This window comes from Pan troglodytes, chromosome 2 (genome assembly GCF_028858775.2).
Source record: "Pan troglodytes isolate AG18354 chromosome 2, NHGRI_mPanTro3-v2.0_pri, whole genome shotgun sequence".
In the NCBI taxonomy this organism is placed as follows: Eukaryota; Metazoa; Chordata; class Mammalia; order Primates; family Hominidae; genus Pan; species Pan troglodytes.
In genome coordinates this window covers 105,037,275-105,065,063 of record NC_086015.1, presented here as the reverse complement: position 1 = coordinate 105,065,063, position 27,789 = coordinate 105,037,275, and the positions used below count along the sequence as shown (strand labels likewise).

General features: G+C 40.8%; 1 protein-coding gene across 9 annotated transcripts in view; it reads right to left on the bottom strand.

Annotated features, from left to right (window-relative positions):
• The window catches only part of CEP97 (centrosomal protein 97), a 42,868-nt gene extending 16,387 nt beyond the window's left edge, over positions 1 to 26,481 (bottom strand). Inside the window, exons 1-6 of one of the 9 annotated variants that reach the window (XM_003309969.6) lie at positions 26,332 to 26,481; positions 24,319 to 24,461; positions 23,514 to 23,672; positions 22,120 to 22,221; positions 19,120 to 19,233; positions 18,425 to 18,591 (exon numbers count right to left, since the gene is read on the bottom strand). In XM_003309969.6, coding sequence (XP_003310017.2) covers positions 18,425 to 18,591; positions 19,120 to 19,233; positions 22,120 to 22,221; positions 23,514 to 23,672; positions 24,319 to 24,461; positions 26,332 to 26,374 — 728 coding nt within the window. In that variant the 5' untranslated portion in view covers positions 26,375 to 26,481. Of the gene's footprint in view, positions 1 to 18,424; positions 18,592 to 19,119; positions 19,234 to 22,119; positions 22,244 to 23,513; positions 23,673 to 24,318; positions 24,462 to 25,124; positions 26,149 to 26,331 lie in introns of those variants that run through there. The other 8 variants (XM_516631.8, XM_063806073.1, XM_063806072.1 and 5 more) reach the window with 8 other exon arrangements.
• Between the last annotated feature and the right edge of the window lie 1,308 nt (positions 26,482 to 27,789).

Here is a 27,789-nt window from a genome sequence, read left to right as displayed (position 1 = left end):
TTTCAGCACCACACCACACCTATTCCAAAATTGACCACACAGTTAGAAGTAAAGCTCTTCTCAGCAAATGTAAAAGAACAGAAATTATAACAAACTGTCTCTCAGACCACAGTGCAATCAAACTAGAACTCAGGATTAAGAAACTCACTCAAAACCGCTCAACTACATGGTAACTGAACAACCTGCTCCAGAATGACTACTGGGTACATAACGAAATGAAGGCAGAAATAAAGATGTTCTTTGAAACCAACAAGAACAAAGACACAACATACCAGAATCTCTGGGACACATTCAAAGCAGTGTGTAGAGGGAAATTTATAGCACTAAATGCCCACAAGAGAAAGCAGGAAAGATCCAAAATTGACACCCTAACATCACAATTAAAAGAACTAGAAAAGCAAGAGAAAACACATTCAAAAGCTAGCAGAAGGCAAGAAATAACTAACATCAGAGCAGAACTGAAGGAAATAGAGACACAAAAAACCCTTCAAACAATTAATGAATCCAGGAGCTGGTTTTTTGAAAGGATCAACAAAATTGACAGACCACTACCAAGACTAATAAAGAAGAAAAGAGAGAAGAATCAAATAGACACAATAAAAAATGACAAAGGGGATATCACCACCGATCCTACAGAAATACAAACTACCATCAGAGAATACTACAAACACCTCTACGCAAATAAACTAGAAAATCAAGAAGAAATGGATAAATTCCTCGACACATACACCCTCCCAAGACTAAACCAGGAAGAAGTTGAATCTCTGAACAGACCAATAACAGGCTCTGAAATTGTGGCAATAATCAATACCTTACCAACCAAAAAGAGTCCAGGACCAGATGGATTCACAGCCAAATTCTACCAGAGGTACAAGGAGGAACTGGTACCATTCCTTCTGAAACTATTCCAATCAATAGAAAAAGAGGGAACAAAGCTGGAGGCATCACACTACCTGACTTCAAACTATACTACAAGGCTACAGTAACCAAAACAGCATGGTACTGGTACCAAAACAGAGATATAGATCAATGGAACAGAACAGAGCCCTCAGAAATAACGCCGCATATCTACAACTATCTGATCTTTGACAAACCTGAGAAAAACAAGCAATGGGGAAAGGATTCCCTATTTAATAAATGGTGCTGGGAAAACTGGCTAGCCATATGTAGAAAGCTGAAACTGCATCCCTTCTTTACGCCTTATACAAAAATCAATTCAAGATGGATTAAAGACTTAAACGTTAGACCTAAAACCATAAAAACCCTAGAAGAAAACCTAGGCATTACCACTCAGGACATAGGCATGGGCAAGGACTTCATGTCTAAAACACCAAAAGCAATGGCAACAAAAGCTAAAATTGACAAATGGGATCTCATTAAACTAAAGAGCTTCTGCACAGCAAAAGAAACTACCATCAGAGTGAACAGGCAACCTACAAAATGGGAGAAAATTTTCACAACCTACTCATCTGACAAAGGGATAATATCCAGAATCTACAATGAACTCAAACAAATTTACAAGAAAAAAACAAACAACCCCATCAAAAAGTGGGCAAAGGACATGAACAGACACTTCGCAAAAGAAGACATTTATGCAGCCAAAAAACACATGAAAAAATGCTCACCATCACTGGCCATAAGAGAAATGCAAATCAAAACCACAATGAGATACCATCTCACACCAGTTAGAATGGCAATCATTAAAAAGTCAGGAAACAACAGGTGCTGGAGAGGATGTGGAGAAATAGGAACACTTTTACACTGTTGGTGGGACTGTAAACTAGTTCAACCATTGTGGAAGTCAGTGTGGCGATTCCTCAGGGATCTAGAACTAGAAATACCATTTGACCCAGCTATCCCATTACTGGGTATATACCCAAAGGACTATAAATCATGCTGCTATAAAGACACATGCACACGTATGTTTATTGCAGCACTATTCACAATAGCAAAGACTTGGAACCAACCCAAATGTCCAACAATGATAGACTGGATTAAGAAAATGTGGCACATATACACCATGGAATACTATGCAGCCATAAAAAATGATGAGTTCATGTCCTTTGTAGGGACATGGATGAAATTGGAAATTATCATTCTCAGTAAACTATCACAAGGACAAAAATCCAAACACCGCATGTTCTCACTCATAGGTGGGAATTGAACAATGAGAACACATGGACACAGGAAGGGGACCATCACACTCTGGGGACTGTTGTGGGGTGGGGGGAAGGGGGAGGAATAGCATTAGGAGATATACCTAATGCTAAATGACGAGTTAATGGGTGCCGCACACCAGCATGGCACACGTATACATATGTAACTAACCTGCACATTGTGCACATGTACCCTAAAACTTAAAGTATAATAATAATAAAATTTAACCAAAAAAGTTTAGTTTATTTAATAAAGATAATTAGAAGTATTCCTTCCATGGGCCGGGTGCAGTGGCTCACACCTGTAATCCCAGCACTTTGGGAGGCCGAGGTGGGCGGATGATGAGGTCAGGAGATTGAGACCATCCTGGCTAATACGGTGAAACCCCGTCTCTACTAAAAATACAAAAAATTAGCCAGGCGTGGCGGCATGCACCTGTAGTCCCAGCTACTCGGGAGACTGAGGCAGGAGAATGGTATGAACCCAGGAGGCGGAGCTTGCAGTAAGCCAAGATTGCGCCACTGCACTCCAGCCTGGGCAACAGAGTGAGACTCCATCTCAAAAGAAAAAGAAGTATTCCTTCCATGGAAACATCCCTGTGGACTAAATAAAAATCATTTAGAATCTTCATGAAATCTGCTCTAAGTTTGCATACATTCTCCTGCCAAACAAATGGCATGTTGAAAGGTTGTACAAAAATAGGTCCAGAGTAGAAGACAATCGCCAACTTTAATATTTCTCAGCAAGCAATATTTCTAAGTTACAGATGATCTGTACTTTGGGAAGACAGAAAATTGAAACTAAGAGGCTAGAAGAAAGGGCTCAAGCTTGAATATCCCACAGTTTAAGTTTTTGTGAAAAAAAACACAAACTGTAGATCGTCAACTGCTATAAGATCTGATTTTCCACTTTGCTTCACATGAATTCATCAATAAACTTATCCCTACACAAATTATATTAAATCCTACGTAAAAAAAAAAACAAAAACAAAAACTCCCTGTCAATTAAAATACCATTTTCAATTAAAAAAAAAATTAAGACTCATTCAGCTCTAACATATTAATCTTTTTTTTTTTTTTTTTTTGAGACAAGGTCTCTCTGCCACCCAGGCTGGAGTGCAATGGCACTATCACGGCTCACTGCAGCCTCAAACTGCTGGGCTCACTCAATCCTCCCACCTCAGCCTCCCAAGTAGCTGAAACTACAGGTATGCACCACCATACCCAGCTAATTTTTTCATTTTTTATTTTTTTTTAGAGATGGGGACTCACTATGCTGCCCAGTCTGGTCTTGAACTGCTGACTTCAAGTGATCCTCCTGTGTTGACCTTCCCAGGCACTAAGATTACAGGCATGAGCCACCATGCCTGGCCTCTAACATATTAATTTAAGTCATTGGATTATGATTCCACTCTTGAAAGTGAAGGAACTGTTTACTTAAAACAAGAGAAGTAACAACTATTAAGAAAGGGAACTTAAAACAACCTGCTCTGTCTCTTTAAAAAAAAAAAAAATGTAATACCAGCTACTAGGGTGGCAGAGGCAGGAGAATTGCTTGAACCAAGGAGGCAGAGGTTGCAGTGAGCCGAGATCGCACCACTGTACTCCAGCCTGGGCAACAAGAGCGAAACTGTCTCAAAAACAAAAAAAAGGAAGGCCAGGCGCGGTGGCTCACGCCTGTAATCCCAAAACTTTGGGAGGCTGAGGTGGGCGGATCACAAGGTCAGGAGATCGAGACCATCCTGGCTAACACAGTGAAACCCTGTCTCTACTAAAAACACAAAAAATTAGCCAGGCGTGGTGGCAAGCGCCTATAGTCCCAGCTACTCGGGAGGCTGAGGCAGGAGAATGGCCAGAACACAGGAGGCAGAGCTTGCAGTGAGCCGAGATCGTGCCACTGCACTCCAACCTGGGCGACAGAGTGAGACTCCGTCTCAAAAAAAAAAAAAAAAAAGGAGTACTCAATAAAAGGGTATCTGATATTTGCTTTTAAAATACTCCAACAGCATGATTTATAGTCCTTTGGGTATATACTCAGTAATGGGATGGCTAGGTCAAATGGTATTTCTAGTTCTAGATCCCTGAGGAATCGCCACACTGACTTCCACAATGGTTGAACTAGTTTACAGTCCCACCAACAGTGTAAAAGTGTTCCTGTTTCTCCACATCCTCTCCAGCACCTGTTGTTTCCTGACTTTTTAATGATTGCCATTCTAACTGGTGTGAGATGGTATCTCATTGTGGTTTTGATTTGCATTTCTCTTATGGCCAGTGATGGTGAGCATTTTTTCATGTGTTTTTTGGCTGCATAAATGTCTTCTTTTGCGAAGTGTCTGTTCATGTCCTTTGCCCACTTTTTGATGGGGTTGTTTGTTTTTTTCTTGTAAATTTGTTTGAGTTCATTGTAGATTCTGGATATTAGCCCTCTGTCAGATGAGTAGGTTGCGAAAATTTTCTCCCATTTTGTAGGTTGCCTGCTCACTGTGATGGTAGTTTCTTTTGTTGTGCAGAAGCTCTTTAGTTTAATGAGATCCCATTTGTCAATTTTAGCTTTTGTTGCCATTGCTTTTGGTGTTTTAGACATGAAGTCCTTGCCCATGCCTATGTCCTGAATGGTAATGCCTAGGTTTTCTTCTAGGGTTTTTATGGTTTTAGGTCTAACGTTTAAGTCTTTAATCCATCTTGAATTGATTTTTGTATAAGGTGTAAGGAAGGGATCCAGTTTCAGCTTTCTACATATGGCTAGCCAGTTTTCCCAGCACCATTTATTAAATAGGGAATCCTTTCCCCATTGCTTGTTTTTCTCAGGTTTGTCAAAGATCAGATAGTTGTAGATATGCGGCATTATTTCTGAGGGCTCTGTTCTGTTCCATTGATCTATATCTCTGTTTTGGTATCAGTACCATGCTGTTTTGGTTACTGTAGCCTTGTAGTATAGTTTAAAGTCAGGTAGTGTGATGCCATAAATCATGCTGCTATAAAGACACATGCACACGTATGTTTATTGTGGCATTATTCACAATAGCAAAGACTTGGAACCAACCCAAATGTCCAACAATGATAGACTGGATTAAGAAAATGTGGCACATATACACCATGGAATACTATGCAGCCATAAAAAATAATGAGTTCATGTCCTTTGTAGGGACATGGATGAAATTGGAAATCATCATTTTCAGTAAACTATCACAAGAACAAAAAACCAAACACCGCATATTCTCACTCATAGGTGGGAATTGAACAATGAGAACACATGGACACATGAAGGGGAACATTACACTCTGGGGACTGTTGTGGGGTGGGGAGAGCAGGGAGGGATAGCATTGGGAGATATACCTAATGCTAGATGATGAGTTAGTGGGTGCAGCGCACCAGCATGGCACATGTATACATATGTAACTAACCTGCACATTGTGCACATGTACCCTAAAACTTAAAGTATAATAATAATAAATTTAAATAAATAAATAAATAAATAAAATTCAAAAAAATAAATAAAATAAAATATTCCAACAAAAAATGTGGAATGAAACAAGACTGGCAAAATATTGACAATTGTTGAAGCCGCATGGTGGGTACATAGATGTTCATTATGTTATTCTAACTTTGTATATATTTGAAATATCCCTTTAAAAAAAAAAAAGGATATTGGCTAGGTGCAGTGGCTTATATCTGTAATCCCAGCACTTTGGGAGGCTGAGGCGGGAGGATCCAATGAGCCCAGGAGTTCCAGACCCGACTGGGCAACATAGCAATAACCCATCTCTACAAAAAAGTTTTAAAAATTAGGCTAATTTTTTCTGGTGGCATGCATCTATTCCCAGCTACTCAGGAGGCTGAAGCAGAAGAATCGTTTGAGCCTGGGAGGTTGAGGCTGCAGTAAGCTGTGATCCTGTCACTGCATTCCAGCCTAGACAACAATGTGAGACCCCATCTCTAAAAATTAAAAAGAAAATATCTAGCACTAGGAATTTCAACTTAAGTAATTTTAAAAAGGAATATTAACTTTCTCCAAGGTTCTGCTCCCATATGATCTCTAACTAAGCAATAGAGTTATAGCTTTGTGCGAGTTCCTGTCAATAGCAAAACAGAGATCTAAACACATTCAGAAAGAACTCCAAACACTGAGGTGCCACACAAAGATGCTTGTCTCTCCACAGGTATGCTTAACTCTGAGAAATGGCTCAGCCAAAGCACCACAAGATTTGGTTACTGATCAAGTTACTCTTTTGGGTAATACATACACTCAAATCAAGATCTAGCTACCTGATGTTATCAAAGAATCTAGGATACATTTCATAATGGAGAACTTTAACCTGGGTGTTCTTTGCAAATAACAACCAGGATGGGCAGACTTTAAAAACTGAAAATTCCTTCCTGTCCTTCAGGGCAATTCTCAATGTTGACCAGGAAAATATTTTCAGCACTGCTCAGGCCAAACACCGATTTTTAAGGCAATAGCTCTCCCTTAGAATAATGTCTTCTTCCTGAACACAATACTTCCAGAGTTGTTTTAAAGCATGGGAGCACTGTTGACAGACTACAACTGCAACAGCATTTTGTCTCTAGCACGGCACCAACCATCTAAGTTCCTAGTTTGAGAGTAACTCTATCCTTTTTTTTTTTTTTTGAGACAGAGTTTTGCTCTTGTTGCCCAGGCTGGAGTGCAATGGTGCAATCTCAGCTCACTGCAACCTCCGCCTCCTGGGTTCAAGTGATTTTCCTGCCTCAGCCTCCCAAGTAGCTGGAATTACAGGCATGTGCTACCACACCCAGCTAATTTTGTATTTTTAGTAGAGACGGGGTTTCACCATGTTGGTCAGGCTGGTCTTGAACTCCTAACCTCAGGTGATCCACCCACCTTGGCCTCCCAAAGTGCTAGGATTACAGGCATGAACCAATGTGCTGACCCTTTCTTTTTCTTTTTTTGAGAACTCTATCCATTCCTGTATAGGCTGATGTGCTATTATGAATAGGGCTGCTGTGAAAATGCATGTACATGTCTTTTGGGAGACCTAAGTAGCTATTTCTATACAGTATACATGTGAAGTAAAATTGCTGGGTAACAAAGTATATATGTACATTTAGCTTCAGTAGATACTTCTAGTTTTTCAAAGTAGTTGTACCATTTATAGTCCCCTAGAGTGGTTTATGAGCATTCCAATTGCACCACATCCTTAGTATTATCAGTCTTTTTTTTTTTTTTTTGAGACAGAGTTTCACTCTTGTTGCCCAGGCTAGAGTGCAATGGCACGATCTCAGCTCACCGTAACCTCTGCCTCTCGGATTCAAGTGGTTCTCCTGCCTCAGCCTCCCAAGTAGCTGGGATTATAGGCACGCGCAACTATACCCAGCTAATTTTTTTGTATTTTTAATAGAGCGGGGTTTCTCTGTATTGGTCAGGCTGGTCTCGAACTCCCGACCTCAGTGATCCTCCCGCCTCGGCCTCCCAAAGTGCTAGGATTACAGGCGTGAGCCACCGCACCTGGCCATCAGTCTTTTAATTCTGGTTATTCTAGCTGGGTGCAGTGGCTCAAATGTATAATCCCAGCATTTTGGGAGGCTGAGGTAAGAGGACTGCTCTAGCCCAGGAATTCAAGACCAGCCTGGGCAACACAGCAAAACCTTATCTGAACTAAAAATTTAAAAATGAGCTGGGCACAGTGGTGTGTGCCTATAGTCCCAGCTACTTGGAAGGCTGAGACAGGACGGTCCCTTCAGCGTAGGAGGCGGAGGTTGCAATGAGCTATGATCATGCCACTGCACTCTAGCCTGGGAAACAGAGCGACACTCTGTCTTCAAAAAATATATATATATATATTTTCTAGGAGAAACTGGTTGAAGATGCCATAATAACCAGGAAAAAAAAATTTCTAAATTATTAAAAAGTTACCATAAAGTTACTTCTAGTGAGGAGGGGAGTTACGACCAGAGGGAAACAAAGGGGATGTCTGGATGCTGGTTGTATTTTTTTTTTTCCCACTTTGTTGCCCAGGCTGGAGTACAGTGGTGCAATTTCATCTCACTGCAACATCTGCCTCCCTGGCTCAAGCAATCCTCCCACTTCAGCCTCCTGAGTAGCTGGGACTACAGGCACACACCACCACGCCCAGCAAATTTTTTGTATTTTTTTGTAGAGACAGGGTTTCACCATATTGCCCAGACTGGTCTCAAACTCCTGGGCTCAAGCAATCCACCCACCTTGGCCTCCCAAGTAATGGGACTACAAGTGTGACCCACCACGTGCGGCCATGCTCTCTTCCTGTTCTCTGAAGTGATTATAAGGATATTTTAAAATATTATTTTAAAACTGTATCTTAATTATGTGATACTTTTACAATTCTTTATTTTTTATTTTATTTTTATTTTTTGAGATGGAGTCTCGCTCTGTACTTCTACAATTCTTAAAAATGTGTCTGGAAAAAAATTTGCTATTGAGCTACCCTCCCATCTCTTCCTTCTTCCCACACTTTTTTTTTTTTTTTTAAATACTTTAAGTTCTGGGATACATGTGCAGAATGTGCAGGTTTATTACATAGGTATACGCATGCCATGGTGGTTTGCTGCACCCATCAACTCGTCACCTACATTAGGTATTTCTCCTAATGCTATCACTCCCCTAGCCCCCACCCAACAGGCCCTGGTGTGTGATGTTCCCCTCCCTGTGTCTATGTGTTCTCATTGTTCAACTCCCACTTATGAGTGAGAACATGCAGTGTTTGGTTTTCTGTTCCTGTGTTAGTTTGCTAAGAATGATGGTTTCCAACTTCATCCATGTCTCTGCAAAGGACATGAACTGATCCATTTTTATGGCTCCATAGAATTATTCCATGGTGTATATGTGCCACATTTTCTTTATCCAGTCTATCATTGCTGGTCATTTGAGTTGGTTCCAAGTCTTTGCTATTGTGAAAAGTGCCACAATAAACATACATGTGCATGTGTCCTTATAGTAGAATGATTTATAATCCTTTGGGTATATACTCGGTAATGGGATTGCTGAGTCAGATGGTATTTCTGGTTCTAGGTCCTTGAGGAATTGCCACACTGTCTTCCACAATAATTGAACTTACACTCCCACCAACAGTATAAAAGTGTTCCTATTTCTTAACATCCTCTCCAGCATCTGTTGTTTCCTGACTGGTTTTTTTTTTGGTTTTTTTTTGAGACGGAGTCTCACTCTGTCACCCAGGCTGGAGTGCAATGGCACAATCTCGGCTCACTGCAACCTCCACCTCCTGGGCTCAAGCGACTCTCCTGCCTCAGCCCCCCGAGTAGCTGGGATTACAGGTGCGCACCACCACACCCGGCTAATTTTTTTCTATTTTTAGTAGAGATGGGGTTTCACCATGTTGGTCAGGCTGGTCTCGAACTTCTGACCTCGTGATCCACCTGCCTCGGACTCCCAAAGTGCTGGGATTACAGGCGTGAGCCACCATGCCCAGCCTGTTTCCTGACTTTTTAATGATCACCATTCTAACTGGCATGAGATGGTATCTCATTGTGGTTTTGATTTGCATTTCTCTAATGACCAGTGATGATGAGCTTTTTTTCATATGATTGTTGGCCGCATAAATGTCTTCTTTTGAGAAATATCTGTTCATATCCTTTGCCCACTTTTTGATGGGTTTTTTTCTTTTAAATTTGTTTAAGTTCTTTGTAGATTCTGGATATTGGCCCTTTAAGATGGATAGACTGCAAAAATTTTCTCCCATTCTGTAGGTTGCCTGTTCACTTTGATGATAGTTTCTTTTGCTGTGCAGAAGCTCTTTAGTTTAATTAGATCCTATGTGTCAATTTTGGCTTTTGTTGCCATTGCTTTTGATGTTTTAGTCATGAAGTCTTTGCCCATGCCTATGTCCTGAATGGAATTGTCTTGGTTTTCTTTTAGGGTTTTTACAGTTTTAGGTCTTACATTTAAGTCTTTAATCCATCTTGAGTTAATTTTTGTATAAGGTGTATGGAAGGGGTCCAATTTCAGTTTTCTGCATATGGCTAGCCAGTTTTCCCAACACCATTTATTAAATAAGGAATCCTTTCCCCATTGCTTGTTTTTGTCAGGTTTGTCAAAGATCAGAGGGTTGTAGATGTGTGGTGTTATTTCTGAGGCGTCTGTTCTGTTCCATTTGTCTATATAACTGTTTTGGTACCAGTACTACACTGTTTTGGTTACTGTAGCCTTGTAGTGTAGTTTGAAGTCAGGTAGCGTGATACCTCCAGCTTTGTTCTTTTTGCTTAGGATTGTCTTGGCTATACAGGCTCTTTCTTGGTTCCATATGCAATTTCAAGTATTTTTTTCTAATTCTGTGAAGAAAGTCAATGGGACCGGGCGCGCTGGCTCACGCCTGTAATCCCAACACTTTGGGAGGCCGAGGCGGGTGGATCACCTGAGGTAGGGAGTTCAAGACCAGTCTGACCAACATGGAGAAACCCCATCTCTACTAAAAATACAAAATTAGCCAGGCGTGGTGGCGCATGCCTGTAATCCCAGCTACTAGGGAGGCTGAGGCAGGAGAATCGCTTGGACCCGCGAGGTGGAGGTTGTAGTGAGCCGAGATCATGCCATTGCACTCCAGCCTGGGCAACAAGAGCAAAACTCCATCTCAAAAAAAAAAAAAAAAGAAAGTCAATGGTAGCTTGATGAGGATAGCACTGAATCTATACATTACTTTGGGCAGTATGGCCATTTTCACAATATTGATTCTTCCTATGCATGAGCATGGAATGTTTTTCCATTTGTTTGTGTCCTCTCCTATTTCCTTGAGCACTGGTTTGTAGTTCTCCTTGAAGAGGTCCTTCACATCCCTTGTAAGTTGGATTCCTAGGTATTTTAGTCTCTTTGCAGCAATTGTGAATGGAAGTTCACTCATGATTAGGCTCTCTATTATGTTGTATAGGAATGCTTGTGATTTTTGCACATTGATTTTGTATCCTGAGACTTTGCTGAAGTTGCTTATCAGCTTAAGGAGATTTTGGGCTGGAACAATGGGGTTTTCCAAATATACAATCATGTCATCTGCAAACAGAGACAATTTGACTTCCTCTCTTCCTATCTGAATACCCTTTATTTCTTTCTCTTGCCTGATTGCCTTGGCCAAAACTTCCAATACTATGTTGAATAGGAGTGGTAAGAGAGGGCATCCCTGTCTTGTGCCAGTTTTCAAAGGGAATGCTTCCAGCTTTTGCCCATTCAGTATGATATTGGCTGTGGGTTTGTCATAAATAGCTCTTATTATTTTGAGATATGTTCCATCAATACCTAGTTTATTGAGAGTTTTTAGCATGAAGGGGTGTTGATTTTTTTTTTTTTTTTTTTAGATGGTGTCTTGCTCTGTCACCCAGGCTGGAGTGCAGTGGTGTGATCTCAGCTCACTGCAAACTACGCCTCCCGGGTTCAAGCAATTCTCTGCCTCAGCCTCCTGAGTAACTGGGATTACAAGTGCCCACCACCACCTCTGGCTAATTTTCATATTTTTAGTAGAGACAGGGTTTTACCATTTTGGCCAGGCTGGTCTTTAACGTCTGACCTCATGATCCACCCACCTCAGCCCCCCAAAGTGCTGGGATTACAGGCGTGAGCCACTGCGCCCCGCCAGGGGTGTTGAATTTTATTGAAGGCCTTTTCTGCATCTATTGAGATAATCATGTGGTTTTTATCATTGGTTCTGTTTATGTGATGGATTACGTTTATTGATTTGCATATGATGAACCAGCCTTGCATCCCAGGGATGAAGCCGATTTGATCGTGGTGGATAAGCTTTTTGATGTGCTGCTGGATTCGGTTAGCCAGTATTTTATTGACGACTTTTGCATTAATGTTCATCAGGGATACTGGCCTGAAATTTTCCTTTTTGTGTGTGTCTCTGCCAGGTTTTGGTATCAGGATGTTGCTGACCTCATAAATGAGTTAGGGAGGAATCCCTCTTTTTCTTTTGTTTGGAATAGTTTCAGAAGGAATAGTACCAGCTCCTCTTTGTACCTCTGGCAGAATTCAGCTGTGAATCCGTCTGGTCCTGGGCTTCTTTTGGCTGGTAGGCTATTAACTACTGCCTCAATATCAGAACTTGTTATTGATCTATTCAGGGCTCTGACTTCTTCCTGATTTAGTCTTGGGTGGGTGTATGTGTCCAGAAATGTATTGATTTCTTCTAGATTTCTAGTTTATTTGTGTAGAGGTGTTTATTCTCTGATGGTAGTTTGTATTTCTGTGGGATCAATGGTGATATGCTCTTTATCATTTTTTATTGTGTCTATTTGATTCTTCTCTCTTTTCTTATTAGTCTGGTTAGCAGTCTATTTTGTTGATCTTTTCAAAAAACCAGCTCCTGAATTCATTGATTTTTTGAAGGGTTTTTTGTGTCTCTATCTCCTTCAGTTCTGCTCTGATCTTTGTTATTTCTTGTTTTCTGCTAGCTTTGAATTTGTTTGTTCTTCCTTCTCTAGTTCTTTTAATTGTTATGTTACGGTGTTGATTTTAGATCTTTCCTCCTTTCTCCTGTGGGTTTTTGGTGCTATAAATTTCCCTCTACACACTGCTTTAAATGTGTACCAGAGACTCTGGGATGTTGTGTCTTTGTTCTCATTGGTTTCAAAAAACTTAATTTCTGCCGTAATTTCGTTACGTACCCAGTAGTTATTCAGGAGGAGGTTGTTCAGTTTCCGTGTAGTTGTGCGGTTTTAAGTTTCTTAATCTTGAGTTCTAATTTGATTGCACTGTGGTCTGAGAGACTGTTATAATTTCTGTTCTTTTACATTTGCTCAGGAGTGTTTTATTTCCAATTATGTGGTCAATTTTAGAGTAAGTGTGATGTGGTGTTGAAAAGAATGTATATTCTGTTGATTTGGTGTGGAGAGTTCTGTAGATATCTATTAGGTCTGCTTGGTCCAGAGCTGACTTCAAGTCCTAAATAACCTTGTTAATTTTCTGTCTTGTTGATCTAATTTTGACAGTGGGGTGTTAAAGTCTCCCACTATTATTGTGTGGGAGTCTAAGTCTCTTTGTAAGTCTCCAAGAACTTGCTTTATGAATCTGGGTGCTCCTGTATTGGGTGCAAATATATTTAGGATAGGTAGCTCTTCTTGTTCCATTGATCCCTTTACCATTATGTAATGCCCTTCTTTGTCTTTTTGATATATGTTGGTTTAAAGTCTGTTTTATCAGAGACTATGATTGTAACCCCTGCTTTTTTTTTTTTTTTTTTTTTTTTTTGCTTTCCATTTGTTTGGTAAATATTCCTCCATCCCTTTGAATCTATGTGTGTCTTTACATGTGAGATGCATCTCCTGAGTGCAGCACACCAATGGTTCTTGATTCTTTATCCAATTTGCCAGTCTATGTCTTTTAATTGGGCTAATAGCCCATTTACATTTAAGGTTAATATTGTTATGTGTGAATTTGATCCTGTCATTTTGATGCTAGCTGGTTATTTCACTCGTTAGTTGATGCAGTTTCTTCGTAGTGTTGATGATCTTTACAATTTGGTATGTTTTTGCAGTGGCTAGTACTGGTTTTTCCTTTCCATGTTTAGTGCTTCCTTCAGTGGTTCTTGTAAGGCAGGCCTGGTGGTAACAAAATCTCTCAGCCTTTGCTTGTGTGTAAAGGATTTTATTTCTCCTTCACTTATGAAGCTTAGTTTGGCTGGATATGAAATTCTGGGTTGAAAATTCTTCTCTTTAAGAATGTTGAATATCGGCCCCCACTCTCTTCTGGCTTGTGGGGTTTCTGCAGAGAGACCTGCTGTTAAGTCTGATGGGCTTCCCTTTGTAACTTGACTTTACTCACTGGTTGCCCTTAACATTTTTTCCTTCATTTCAACTTTGGCGAATCTGGCAATTATGTGTCTTGGGGTTGCTCTTCTCGAGGAGTATCTTTGTGGTGTTCTCTTTATTTCCTGAATTTGAATGTTGGCCTGTCTTGCTAGGTTGGGGACGTTCTCCTGGATAATATCCTGAAGAGTGTTTCCTAACTTGGTTCCATTCTCCCTGTCACTTTCAGGTAAACCAATAAAACGTTAAGTTTGGTCTTTTCACATAATCCCATATTTCTTGGAGGCTTTCTTCATTCCTTTTCATTCTTTTTTCTCTAATCTTGTCTTCACGGTTTATTTCATTAAGTTGATCTTCAATCTCTGATATCCTTGCTTCCTTTTGATCAAATCGACTATTGATACTTGTGTATGCTTCACAAAGTTCTCGTGCTGTGTTTTGCAGCTCCATCAGGTCATTTATGTTCTCTCTAAACTGGTTATTCTAGTTAGCAATTCCTCTAACCTTTTTTCAAGGTTCTTAGCTTCCTTGCATTGGGTTAGAATATGCTCCTTTAGCTCAACGGAGTTTGTTATTATTCTGAAGCCTACTTCTGTCAATTTGTGAAACTCATTCTCTGTCCAGTTTTGTTCTTTTGCTGGCAAGGAGTTGTGATCCTTTGCGGGAGAAGAAGCGCTCTGGTTTTTGGAATTTTCAGCCTCTTTGCACTGGTTTTTCCTCATCTTTGTGGATTTATCTACTATTGGTCTTTGATGTTGGTGACCTTCAGATGGGGTTTCTGTGTGGATGTCCTTTTTGTTGATGTTGATGCTATTCCTTTCTGTTTGTTAGTTTTCCTTCTAACAGTCATGCCCCTCTGCTGCAGGTCTGCTGGAGTTTGCTGGACATCCACTACCTGTTTTCCTGGCTATCAACAGCAGAGGCTGCAGAACAGCAAAGATTGCTGCCTGTTCCTTCCTCTGGAAGCTTCATCCTAGAGGGGCACTCACCAAATGCCAGCTGGAGTTCTCCTATATGAGGTGTCTGTCAACCGTTGCTGGGAGATGTCTCCCAGTCAGGAGACACGGGGATCAGGGACCCACTTGAGGAGACAGTCTGTCCCTTAGCAGAGCTCAAGGGCTGTGTTAGGAGATCCACCGCTCTCTTCAGAGCCGGGAGGCAGGAACATTTAAGCCTGCTGAAGCTGCACCTACAGCTGCCCCTTCCCCCAGGTGCTCTGTCCCTGGGAGATGCGGAGTTTTATCTATAAGCCCCCTGACTGGGGCTGCTGCCTTTCTTTCAGAGATGTCCTGCCCAGAGAGGAGGAATCTAGAGAAGCAGTCCGGCTACAGCAGCTTTGCTGAGCTGCGGTGGGCTCTGCCCAGTTTGAACTTGCGGGAGATTTTGTTTACACTGTGAGGGGAAAACCACCTATTCGCGCCTCGGTAAAGGCAGATGCCCCTCCCCCGACAAGCTCGAGCATCCCAGGTCGACTTCAGACTGCTGTACTGGCAGCAAGAATTTCAACCCTGTGTATCTTAGCTTGCTGGGCTCTGTGGGGCTGGGATCCTCTGCGCTAGACCACTTGGCTTGCTGGCTTCAGCCCCCTTTCCAGAGGAGTGAACGGTTCTGTCTCACTGGTGTTCCAGGCGCCACTGGGATATGAAAAAAAACTCCTACAGCTAGCTTGGTGTCTGCCCAACGGCCACCCACTTTTGTGCTTGAAACCCAGGGCCCTGGTGGCGTAGGCACTGGAGGGAATCTCCTGGTGTGTGGGGTTGTGAAGACCATGGGAAAAGCATAGTATCTGGGCCAGAGTACACTGTTCCTCCCAGCACAGTCCCTCACGGCTTCCCCAGGCTAGGGGAGGGAGTTCCCTGACCCCTTGCACTTCCGGGGTGAGGCAATGCCACACCCTGCTTCTGCTCACCCTCCGTGGGCTGCACCCACTGTCTAACTAGTCCCAGTGAGATGAGCCACGTACCTCAGGTGGAAATGTAGAAATCACCTGCCTTCTGTGCTAATCTCACTGGGAGCTGCAGACCAGAGCTGTTGCTATTCAGCCATCTTGCCAGCCACCCCCCCGCACACTTCTTTAGTGCAGGACAACCCCAGAGAGAGAGGCTACCCCAAGCGGGAGCCCACTCTTCCCTATCTCCTGAAGTCTCTGAAATTGAATGTTTGCAAAGCATTATGGAGAAAGCTCAAAAAATATTCAAATTCACCTTAAAGTCACTTGGAATAAAACCATTTCCACAGTATAGAAACACAGACTTTTTTATCATTATTTATCCAATCAACAAATATTTTCTGTCTTGACACTCTCTTTAGTTTCAACAAACTCTTCAACCTTTAGTCTCTATCCTTATATAATATCATTTATTAAGCACCTACTATATGACCAGTCCTATGTTCTATACATCATCCTTAATCCTACCATCCATGAAAGCAAGGTAGTACCGCTATTCACATTTTACAGATGAGGAAACTTAGCCTCAGAAAAGCCCTAAGGAACTTGACAAGGCCACACAGCTAATAGATAGCAGAGAAAAAAGTGAAGCCTTCCCCTGTCTATCGTAAGCAGGTCTCATCTCTCTTTGTGGGTCTCTCTTTACACCAAACCTTTATCTCTGCCCACATCACCATGCTGCCTCTCAGACATGAAAATGTTGCCAGTCCTACTCCCACAGAAGAAGTCAACAACTGTACAGAGGATTATCCAAGTAAACCCATATTCTAAATCTAGAACTAGTCACAGTTTGAAACAAAATAAGGTTTATTCTCAGAGCAACATTCACAGCAGGAAAAAGAAAAGCCACCCTTTCCTGTAGGCAAACTAGACCTGACATATGTCCCTCACCCTACACCAGCACCACCACTATCTAGCTCTTGGCTGCCATTCCTCACGGCCCCCTGCTTTACTCAGAAACTATACAAAACAGCAGAGAGACAGAGAAGGGAGACGCTGTCTGTAATCTACCACCCGTCCTCCCATCAGGAAACTCCTGAAGTAACTACTGTCTGTAGTAGAGAAGAACAAAAAAAGGTGAGGGATAATGTATGTGTTGAGTCCATAATGCATGTGTGTATGTACTGAAAGAAAAAAGTTAAATGAAGCATAGTAGACAGAATAAAGTCATCTCAACTCTCACTATCCCAATTCCACTCCCTCCTTCCCATATCCTAGTTCCTTACCTCCCCTAAAGCTCTCATTCCACTGATCATGTATCAGGGTCCAGAAGACTCCATTCTGCAGGGATCCCAGCTCCAAGCCACAGAAACTATTAATGATTTACAGGTGGGGGAATTCTTGCTTCTGCTGCTTCACAGGTATAAGAAGGGGAGAACCTGGCCAGGTGCAGTGGCTCATGCCTGTAATCCCAACACTTTGGGAGGCCGAGGCGGGCACATCACCTGAGGTCAGGAGTTTGAGACTAGCCTAAACAACATGGAGAAACCCTGTCTCCACTAAAAATACAAAATTAGCTGGGTGTGGTGGCACATGCCTATAATTCCAGCTACTTGGGAGGCTGAGGCAGAAGAATCGCTTGAACCCAGGAGGTGGAGGTTGTGATGAGCAGAGATCGCGCCATTGCACTCCAGCCTGGGCAACAAGAGTGAAACTCAGTCTCAAAAAAAATTAAAAAATAAAAAAAAAAAGAAGAGGAGGACCAATCACCACATCTGCTACTAGTTCCAAATTAAAACTCTGCATTTTCCCAGAGTTATCATTATAATGAGTATTTGGAGAATTCTAAGATACTACCAATACTGCCCTTACATGGCATTTGGAGCTGGATGATAAAATAGAAAATAAAATGAATAAAAAATACGGCCCTTATATATGTGATAGATTAATATATTACAAGCTTTTGTGAGACTGATCTGAGATCCTACACAGGATCTATAACATGATGGTTTCTAAGCAAAAGTGTTCCAAGCTCCAAACAACTGATTAACAAAAGAACTTTTAGAAATCAAATTGTTGTATGTAGGGCACTAAGACTACTAGCTCCAATCTCTGGGGCCGAGATTTCTTCTTTTTTTTTCAGAGACAGGGTCTCACTCTGTCACCCAAGGTAGAGTGCAATGACACAACCATAGCTCACTGTAACCTTAAATTCCTGAGCTCAAGCAATCCTCCCACCTCAGCTTCCTAAGTAGCTAGGACTACAGGTGTGTACCACCACGCCCAGCTAATTTTTTTTTTTTTTTTTTAGAGATGTGGTCTCCCTATATTGCCCAGGCTGGTCTCAAACTCCTGGGCTCAAGCAATCCTCCTGCCTCGGCTTTCCAAAGTGCAAGGATTACAGGCATGAGCCACTGCACCAGGCCAATATTTATTTCTTATCCTTTTTTAGAAATGACAGAAAATCCTAAATGACCAGCATATAGTCTGCTACATGACTGCATTAATACTCTTGTTATCTAAATGCACATTTTAAGAAATACTCTATTAATCTGTAGTAAACTAGAAATGGTCTTTTCAGTAACATTTGTGATGTTAAAGAGCACATGTTTACCTTTCCTTCTGAGAAATCACATATCCATCTAGGACTCTGAGGTTTAGGCACCAGCTGACGATGTACGGCCGATAGTCAAATCCTGGGATGGATGGTGTTGCCATCACACAAGGATTGTTCATAATCGACAACTGTTCCAATTCAGTTAAGGATGCCAAAAAAGAGATCTGGAACAAAAGATATCTTTGTTGAACAAGCACAAGGTTTCCACTGATTACATATCTTTGGCAGCATTTGAGAATGTGATAATTTCCCTCTTGTTCTGAAAAGTGACAAGTGTCCATTGACTTCCAAAGTTTCAACAATATAGCCATCTGTCCCTGCTGCACAAAATCCCCTGGCAAGTATCAGCACTGTTTCCTAGCAGAAATAACCCTATTTTGAAAACATCACAGCAGCCAGGAAAGGTGGACAGGGAGTCTTATAAACCCTTATAACGTAGATGTCCCTCTACCACCAATCGCCTCCCAGTGGAATGATAATTACAGCTTTACAAAGGAAATTAGACCTTAATGACCCACTGACACTAAGGAAAAGTGGAAAGAAAAATAACAATCATCTAGAGCCAAGTGTTTCATATGAATGGCAGTTTCTTCCAAGATGCTCACAGTCTAAAAGTAAGCTCACAACCCTCTCCTGTGTCTTTCCTAGGATTTCCAGCTTCCTGAATCTCACAAAATACCCTCAAATTTTACCTCATTTAAGTCTCGGATTTCATTTTCTGCCAAAGAAAGTATAGCAAGACTTCTGGGTAGGTAAGCAGGTGCCATTCTAAGAGAGGTGATGATGTTTCCATGTAAAAGCAGGGTCTTGAAAGTAAAAACAGTATGAATTACAAATGAAAAGATTACAAATAAATTGGCCTATTGTGATAACACCAAAATGGTACATATAAGAATAAAGGAATCTACTTTATTATATTTCTCATCACACACAAATCAAAGACTGTTAATGCTACAAGGGTCCTTGATGATCTTCTGGTCCAACTCTCTGTTTTCATACCAACATCCTAAGCTCATGATATTTTAAAGACTTGTCCAAAAACACATGCTTGGCATAGCAACTAGGCATGCTGTGAGATTTAAGTTATGAGACACTAAGCAATTTCTAACACACTTTTTCATTTTCTTTTAAAATATCAAAATAGAGGCCATGTGTGGTGGCTCATGCCTGTAATCCCAGCATTTTGGGAGGCCAAGGAGGGAAGATTGCTTGAGCCCAGGAGTTTGAGACCAGCCTGAGCAACATAGTGAGACCTGGTCTCTACTAAAAATAAAAAAATTAGCCAGGCATGATGGGGTGCACCTGTAGTTCCAGCTACTGGGGAGGCTGAGATAGGGGGATCACTTGAGCCCAGGAGGTCGAGGCTATAGTAAGCCATGACTGCACCACTGCACTCGAGCCTGGGTGACAGCAAGACTCTGATGTCTCAAATTAAAAAAAAAAAAAAAAAAAGTCATTAAAACAACCACATATAAAGCAAATTTTCCAAAAAAGAGAGTGATAACCTACATCCATAATTGCAACTGTATTCCCTAGGTAACTAAAAAATAAAGGGAGGTAGAATGTGTTACTTGCAGATAAAGCTGACTCACATTAAGTCAGCAACAACCAAGAATAAACCCAAAACTGAACACCCAGGATTCTAATCAGATAAATAGGCTTCTATTCCAGCAAAAAAAAAAAAAAAAACAAAAATTCAATCATCTTTGGTTCATTTGAATTCTCTTAGCATCTATTAGGACAGCATCTGGCTACATCAAATTGTTTAGAATAATTATTGCTAAAAATGATTTCTCCTAAAGATCTGGGAAAAAGTGAACTAAGATACTGCTTCTAGGGCTTAATGAACATATCTGATGGTAATAATATCCAATGAGGCAACAATATTTAAAATGTTCTACATGTTTTTCAAGACTGTGATTTCAACTGTTACTTATTTGACTGCATGATACATTCCCCTCCATAAAAAGTGCTACATGCTACATGTTTTTTTCTAAGTGAAATTAATTTTGACAATTAGCTAATACCTATTACTTTAAAAACAGCAATTCTGAATGTCAAAAAAAAAAAAAAAAATCCAGACTTGGGACCCAGCGCAGTGGCTCATGCCTGTAATCCCAACACTTTGGGAGGCCGAGGCAGGTGGATCACAAGGTCAGGAGTTCGAGACCAGCCTGGCCAACATGATGAAATGCCATCTCTACTAAAAATACAAAAATTAGCTGGGCGTGGTGGCATGCACCTGTAGTCCCAGCTACTCAGGAGGCTGAGGCAGGAGAATCGCTTGAACCTGGGAGGCAGAGGTTGCAGTGAGCCGAGATTGCGCCACTGCACTCCAGCCTGGGCAACAGAGCAAAACTCCGTCTCAAAAAAACAAAACAAAACAAAACAAAACAAAAAAACAGACTCGGCCAGTTCGGTGGCTCATGCCTGTAATCCTAGCACTTTGAGAGACTGAGGCAGGAGGACTGCTAGAGTCCAGGAGTTTGAGACCAGTCTAGACAACATAGTAAGATCTCATCTCTGGCCAGGTGCAGTGGCTCACGCTTGTAATCCCAACACTTTGCAAGGCCAAGGCAGGAGGATCATGTGAGGTCAGGAGTTCAAAATCAGCCTGGCCAACGTGGTGAAACCCTGTCTCTACTAAAAATACAAAAAATTAGCCAGGTGTGGTGGTGGGCGCCTATAATCCCAGCTACTCGGGACGCTAAGGCAAAAATATCACTTGAACACAGGAGGCAGAGGTTGCAGTGAGCCAAGATTGCACCACTGCAACCACTGCTTGGGTTGCAGTGGGCCAAGATTGCACCACTGCTTGGGTGACAGAGCAGAACTCTATCTAAAAAAAAAAAAAGAAAAGAAAAAGATCTCATCTCTACAAACACTCAAAAAATTAGCTGGGTGTGGTGATGTACACATGCCTATGGTCCTAGCTACTTGGGAGGCTAAGGTGAGAGGATCACTGGAGCCTGGGAGGTCGAGTGAGATTGTACTACTACACTCCAGCCTGGGTGACAGAGCAAGACTCTGTCTCAAAAAAAAATACAGACAGACTCAAATTCAGGAATGATTAATCTCAACCTCACCAAAGATTATGTACTATATAATAACTGAAGTTACTAGCATTGGTTGATTGGGCATACAGGGAATTCCATCATGTTCAGAGAATGGTAAATAAAATTAACCTTAACTACAATGACCAGTTTCACATCAAATAAATGAGTTATATAACTAACAACAAAAAGTTTCATACTTAGTTTCTGGTATTCTAACATAATTCCTTTTTTTTTTTGAGACTGAGTCTCACTCTATTGCCCAGGCTAGAGTGCAGTGACCCAATCTCGGGTCACCGCAACCTCCACCTCCTGGGTTCAACCAATCCTGCTTTAGCTGAGTAGCTGGGACTACAGGCTCGCACCACTATGCCCCACTAATTTTTGGTATTTTTAGTAGAGATGGGGCTTTGCCATGTTGCCCAGGCTAGTCTTGAACTTCTGAGCTCAAGCCATCCACTCGCCTCAGCCTCTCAAAGTGCTGGGATTACAGGCATGACCCACCATGCCCAGCCCATAATTCTTATCATAAAGAAAGCAATCTGCTCATACTAAGCAGGCTAATTTTAGGTCAATAAGATTACTTTCTCTTGGTATTTTGCTATAAAACTTCACAAATGACAAAGAAAACATACTTACTTTCAGGGATACCAATTTAGATAGATCACCTATCTGGGATATATTATTGTCTGATAAATCGAGATGCTGTAGAGCTGTGCAGCTATTGATCTGTTCCATGGCCTATCACAAGAAAAGCATCACACTATTTAATGAAAACAAAATCAAAAAATAAAATTATTCCCTAGTTCTTTGCAGCTGAAAGAGTGTCTTGCCTCCTCTTATTATTAGAAGCAGAGTAGAAGAACTTAGCAAGAGAAAAGGGGCAGTACTAACAGAATTTAGTAGATTGTCAGGTTGTAAACGTACACTTTCATTATCTCTCTATGAGTAGAGGGCTACCAAGTAGTTCATACCATCCAAGATCTTTACAGCTTGAAAAAAACCATAGTAATGGCCAGGCGCTATGGCTCACACCTGTAATCCCAGCACTTTGGGAGGCCGAGGTGGGTGGACAGCCTGAGGTCAGGAGTTCGAGACCAGCCTGGCCAACATGGCGAAACCCTGTCTCTACTAAAAAAATACTAAAAATTAGCCAGGCATGGTGGGCAGGCGCCTGTAATCCCAGTTACTCTTGAGGCTGAGGCAGGAGAATTGCTTAAACCCAGGAGGCAGAGGTTGCAGTGAGCCAAGATCGTGCCACTGCACTCCAGCCTGGACAATAAGAGCAAAACTCCATCAAAAAAAAAAAAAACAAAAGAAACCATAGTAATAATATATGACAGTTGGTGGTATAGAATAGAGTTTACAAGTTTAGATTAAAACCAAACAGCCTGGATTTACATTCTGGCCCTGCAACTTCCTAGCTGTGTGACCTTGAGCAAGTTACTTCTCTGTGCTTTAGTTCCTTCACCTTTATAACACGCATAATGTCTATATCTACTTTGCAGGCTACCATGAGATTGAATAAGTTAATACAGATAAATGTTTAGAACAGTAGCTCAGATACATTAATGGCTCAATAAAAGGCAGCTATTGGTAATCTAGTCCTCTCAGCTAGCATGCCAAAAAATAAGATGCAGAAATATGTATTAATTTACCCAAAATTACACAGTTACTAAGTAATGCAAGTAGGACTAGAATTCAGATCTCCTAACTTTTAAAACTGTATATTCTCCCTTATAGCATTAAACATTTACTTAAAGCTTAATTCAGCATGATATAGTCTCCCTCCTAAACACTCTATGGTTTGATCTACTTTTTTCTAAGTACAATATAGATTCTTTGTTCAAATTTAAAAGAATATTATGTCATATTATATGTTTCAGAATGAGATTTATTTTTAGTTTATTTTAATAGAGATTATCCCTGGAGAGTGGGAGTGGGTACTTTCACTTTTTAATTTGACTTATTTCTACATTGCTTGAATTTTTTTTATGCAGAATAGTTTTGTAAACAAAAAAGAAACCATTCACCTTAAGATTATTTCCTGCCAAATTCAGCCATTCCAGATGTACTAGTTCCTTTAGCCCTTCCACACAGCCAATGCTATTATGAGGCAAATTTAATACACGAAGCAACGTCAGCTTGGCCACACCCATCATCCGAACCAGCCGATTATTAGCTACTGATAACTGTAAAAAGGAAACATATTGTTATTTTTAGGAATAACATATATAAAATATTTCACATTAAAGTGATTTAAAAGGTTTATTTAGACAGCCAAACACTCTCAAACAAACTCCTTTTGTACATTTCACATATATTGTCTAAATATTCTACAGTATGACTATCAGTTTTTTGTTATTGTTCCTGGGCGATAGAAAATACAGATAAAGCTGAGCGATCAGACCTCCTCCAACTACTAAGACATTTTTAACACAGCAACAACTTGAGAATGTAAGTTCCACAAGAATAGTGCTGTTAAACTCTCAGTCAAAACTTAATACAGTGCCAGACATATAAGAGGGACTCAGTAACCATTTCTTGAATGAAGGAATGAATGAACTCTTTACCCCCATCATGAGGTAAAAGGTTACCTTAGTAACACAGTATTTTGCAAAATAAAATGCTTCCTTTTCTTAACAATGCTTTTTTTTCCTAATCTACTCTCAATGTAGTACATGTATGTTCATCTTCAGAAGAAACTGTCATGTAAAAATTTAAGGCAACAATGACTGCTTGCTAGGCCTGCACAGTTACTTTTTGTCAGGTTATTTTATTGTTTTGTTTAATAATAAATTGATCCTATGTAACCATTTCCCAGATTGCAATACCTACCTGTATTAATCGTTTGCATTTCTCCAGATTTTCCAATTTAATAATCTGATTTTTATCCAGAATCAAAGTGTGAATATCAGCTTCACAGGGTAAATTTGGACCTAATTTCTGTAGTCCCTGTCCTGACCAATTGACCACTGATCCTTGAAAAGAAACGGAAATGTTAGAAAACACAAATAAAATAAAACATGTACAACAGCTAAGCATAGGGCTGGAATTATAAAATCTCTATACCATTTCAAGTTAAAGAACAGTAGAGCATAATAAATATCAACATTGTAAAATTAAAGCAATCTTGAGTTCTAAATGACCAGATTGAATTACTCATTTTTCTTCAGAAATATCAAATTAAAACTAGACGTGTGATATTCTCCTCAAGTTGCTAAGATATACTTTGAAAATTTTCACATTTAAATATGGACGATTACTTCCATTTGTTGTGCCTAAGTAATGATACTATTGTTTAAATGTTACTAAACTTTTGACTGCGATCCACCAGCTTACAGCCTAACTACCAATATATCCTAAAGTGCCCAAACTGTGATTTTGAAAATCAAAGTATAGTTCAACTAATTCTCCCATAAAATAGGATAATACACCCATTTCGCTAGCTTGATATGAGAATTAAAAGAGAAACCATATGAATAGTACTTAGCCCCGTTCCTGCCACCGGGCACTCAATAAGGCACTTTAGTATAACATAGACGTTCAAACCCTGGCTCCACCAATTAACCATTGTGGTATATTAGGCAAATTATTGATTTCTTTTGGGCTCACTTTTCTACTCTGTAAAGTGGGGATAATACCTGCCTTATAAATGTAGTTCTACAGAGAAAATGAGATAATGTTAAAAAAAAAAAAAAAAAAGGACTGAGAACATCGCCTGGGTCATACAAAGTGCTCTGTAAATGTTAACTGCTATTAACAGTTAAGTAGCCCTGGTGGGCTTGAGAGGTGTGGTTTAAGAAAAGCCGATCTCCGAAGAGGGCGGGGCCAGAGAAACGGCCAATTTCAAATTTACACCCAGATTAGGACTACTGCAGGAATTAATTATGCCAGATTGCTCTCCTGGAGGATTTCAACGTTTTCCCGTTGTCTAATGGCTCTTAGCATGTGAGGAGTCGTGAGCCCCTCTGAAAAATTGATGAAAGGGGTGTGCTGTCTCAGAAAAGTGCACAGCCTTTGTACACAATTCCAAGGGGTCGACAGAGAGGTCTGAGAACCATCCACCAACTCTTCCCCCAAGAATTTACGGCTCCCAGAAAATGCACTCCTGGTCTAAGCCATGAAGACGGGCCTCGACCCCTGGGCCCTGTCCCCGATTTAGAGGACTGACTGCTGCCAAGCCTCGGAGCTGTAACCAAAACAAAAGCAGCTCGCGTCCGGCGCCCCAAAGAGGTAGGTATCTTCAGGCCACAGAAGCACCCACACAGTCCTGTGCTCTACTGGGCAGCGACCAAACTCGATCCTAGGACCCGTGTGCAAGAACAAGGAGTACAGAACTGCGGGCTCTGGATCATCCCTTAGATTTTATCACGGCCACTGGCCACCTCCGAGGAAGGGTTCAAAGCCAGACTAGGCAGCGGTCTCTGAGGGAAGGTTTTCCTGATGGTTCCAGGAACCAAGAAGAGAGGGAGATGTGTGAAGCGAAAGAGGGAGATCCCGAACATTTCGCTTAGGCACCCATGACTCAAAGTAAATGGTCAAGAAAGGTCATCGCAGCCCGAAATCCACCGCCTCCTCAGCATCGGGAGCGCGGGAGCCAGGGCGCCGGGCCGCGCGAAGGCTTCTGGGGACTGTAGTCCCCCGCTCGGCCCTCACCGCGACGCCGGAGAGCTGGGAACGGCAGGTGAACTACAACTCCCAGAGGGTAGCCCGCCTCCGTGACGACCACAGATCCGCATCGAAAGAACTGGTCCAGAACTGCACATCTAAACCTAGGTTTTCTGCTCTCCACTATTTAATTCAGCTCCGTGAAGTAAACCTTAGGACTCGGGGTAGGGATCGCCTTACCTTCTCCGGGAGGCAAAGCCGCGTCCACGCGCGCCACCGCCATATTTGCTGCTTGCTAATAATACCAGGCAACCGTCCTCCCGCGGCTCTGTGGAGCTTGTAGTCTGAAGGAGGGAGCCGGAAACTATAACTCCCAGGATGCACGGCTCCCAGACGGCCCAATTGGCTGCTTACGCCTAATGATGTGAAGCTGGAGTTAGAATCTGAGGGTAGTGAGCTCAGGGACCCTGGCCCACTCGCTTATTTGACAGATGAGTCAACTGCGTTATTAGATGATCATTTCACTTCCTTGTCCAGGCGTTTGCGAAATTTGACACTTTTACCATCGGGATATTGTAAGGAAGCTACTTAATGCAGACTGCATTTTACAACTCATTGCTGGAAGTCTCTGTGGGGGCTGCTCCATTCTTTTGATAATTGTGAATAAGTTGAAAGTTTTCAACTCCGCTATAGGAATGACCGATCTTGTTGAGATCATAAAAGTGGATACATTTTATTTGAAATTTTAGTTAAGTAAAAGTAAAGTATGCCGAAATAGAAACTTTTATACAGAATTTTTAAGTGATTGTTTGATTGTTCTTGAATATTTGACAAATCTTTTGACTTAGGGGTATAAGTATGAACCAAGAACTTTTCCAGGGAGTATTCAAAATAACTTTAAAATATAATCTCCAGGCCGGGCGCAGTGGCTCACGTCTGTAATCCCAGCACTTCGGAAGGTCAAGGCAGGCTGATCACCTGAGGTCGGGAATTCGAGACCCGCCTGGCCAACATGGAGAAACCCCGTCTGTAGTAAAAATACAAAAAAATTAGCCTGGCGTGGCGGCGCATGCCTGTAATCCCAGGTACTCGGGAGGCTGAGGCAGGAGAATCGCTTGAACCCGGGAGGCAGAGGTTGCAGTGAGCCGATATCATGCCACTGCACTCCAGCCTGGGCAACAAGAGCGAAACTATGTTCAAAAATATATATATTTTATATAGATATTGCATATATTATAATTATATATAAATTATATATTATATATTATATATTTATATATTGTATATTATATATTATATATATTTATATATTATATATTATATATTTATATATTATATATTATATATGTTATATATTTATATATTATATATTATATATGTTATATATTTATATATTATATGTTATATATTTATATATTATATATTATATATGTTATATATTTATATATTATATATGTTATATATTTATATATTATATATGTTATATATTTATATATTATATATGTTATATATTTATATATTATATATGTTATATATTTATATATTATATATTATATATGTTATATATTTATATATTATATATAACATATATATTTATATATAAATATAGATTATGTATATAAATATATTTTTATATAGTCTCCAAATTCAAGAAATACATTGCCTAGTTGGAAGAAAGCAGGCTCACACTTTTTTCTT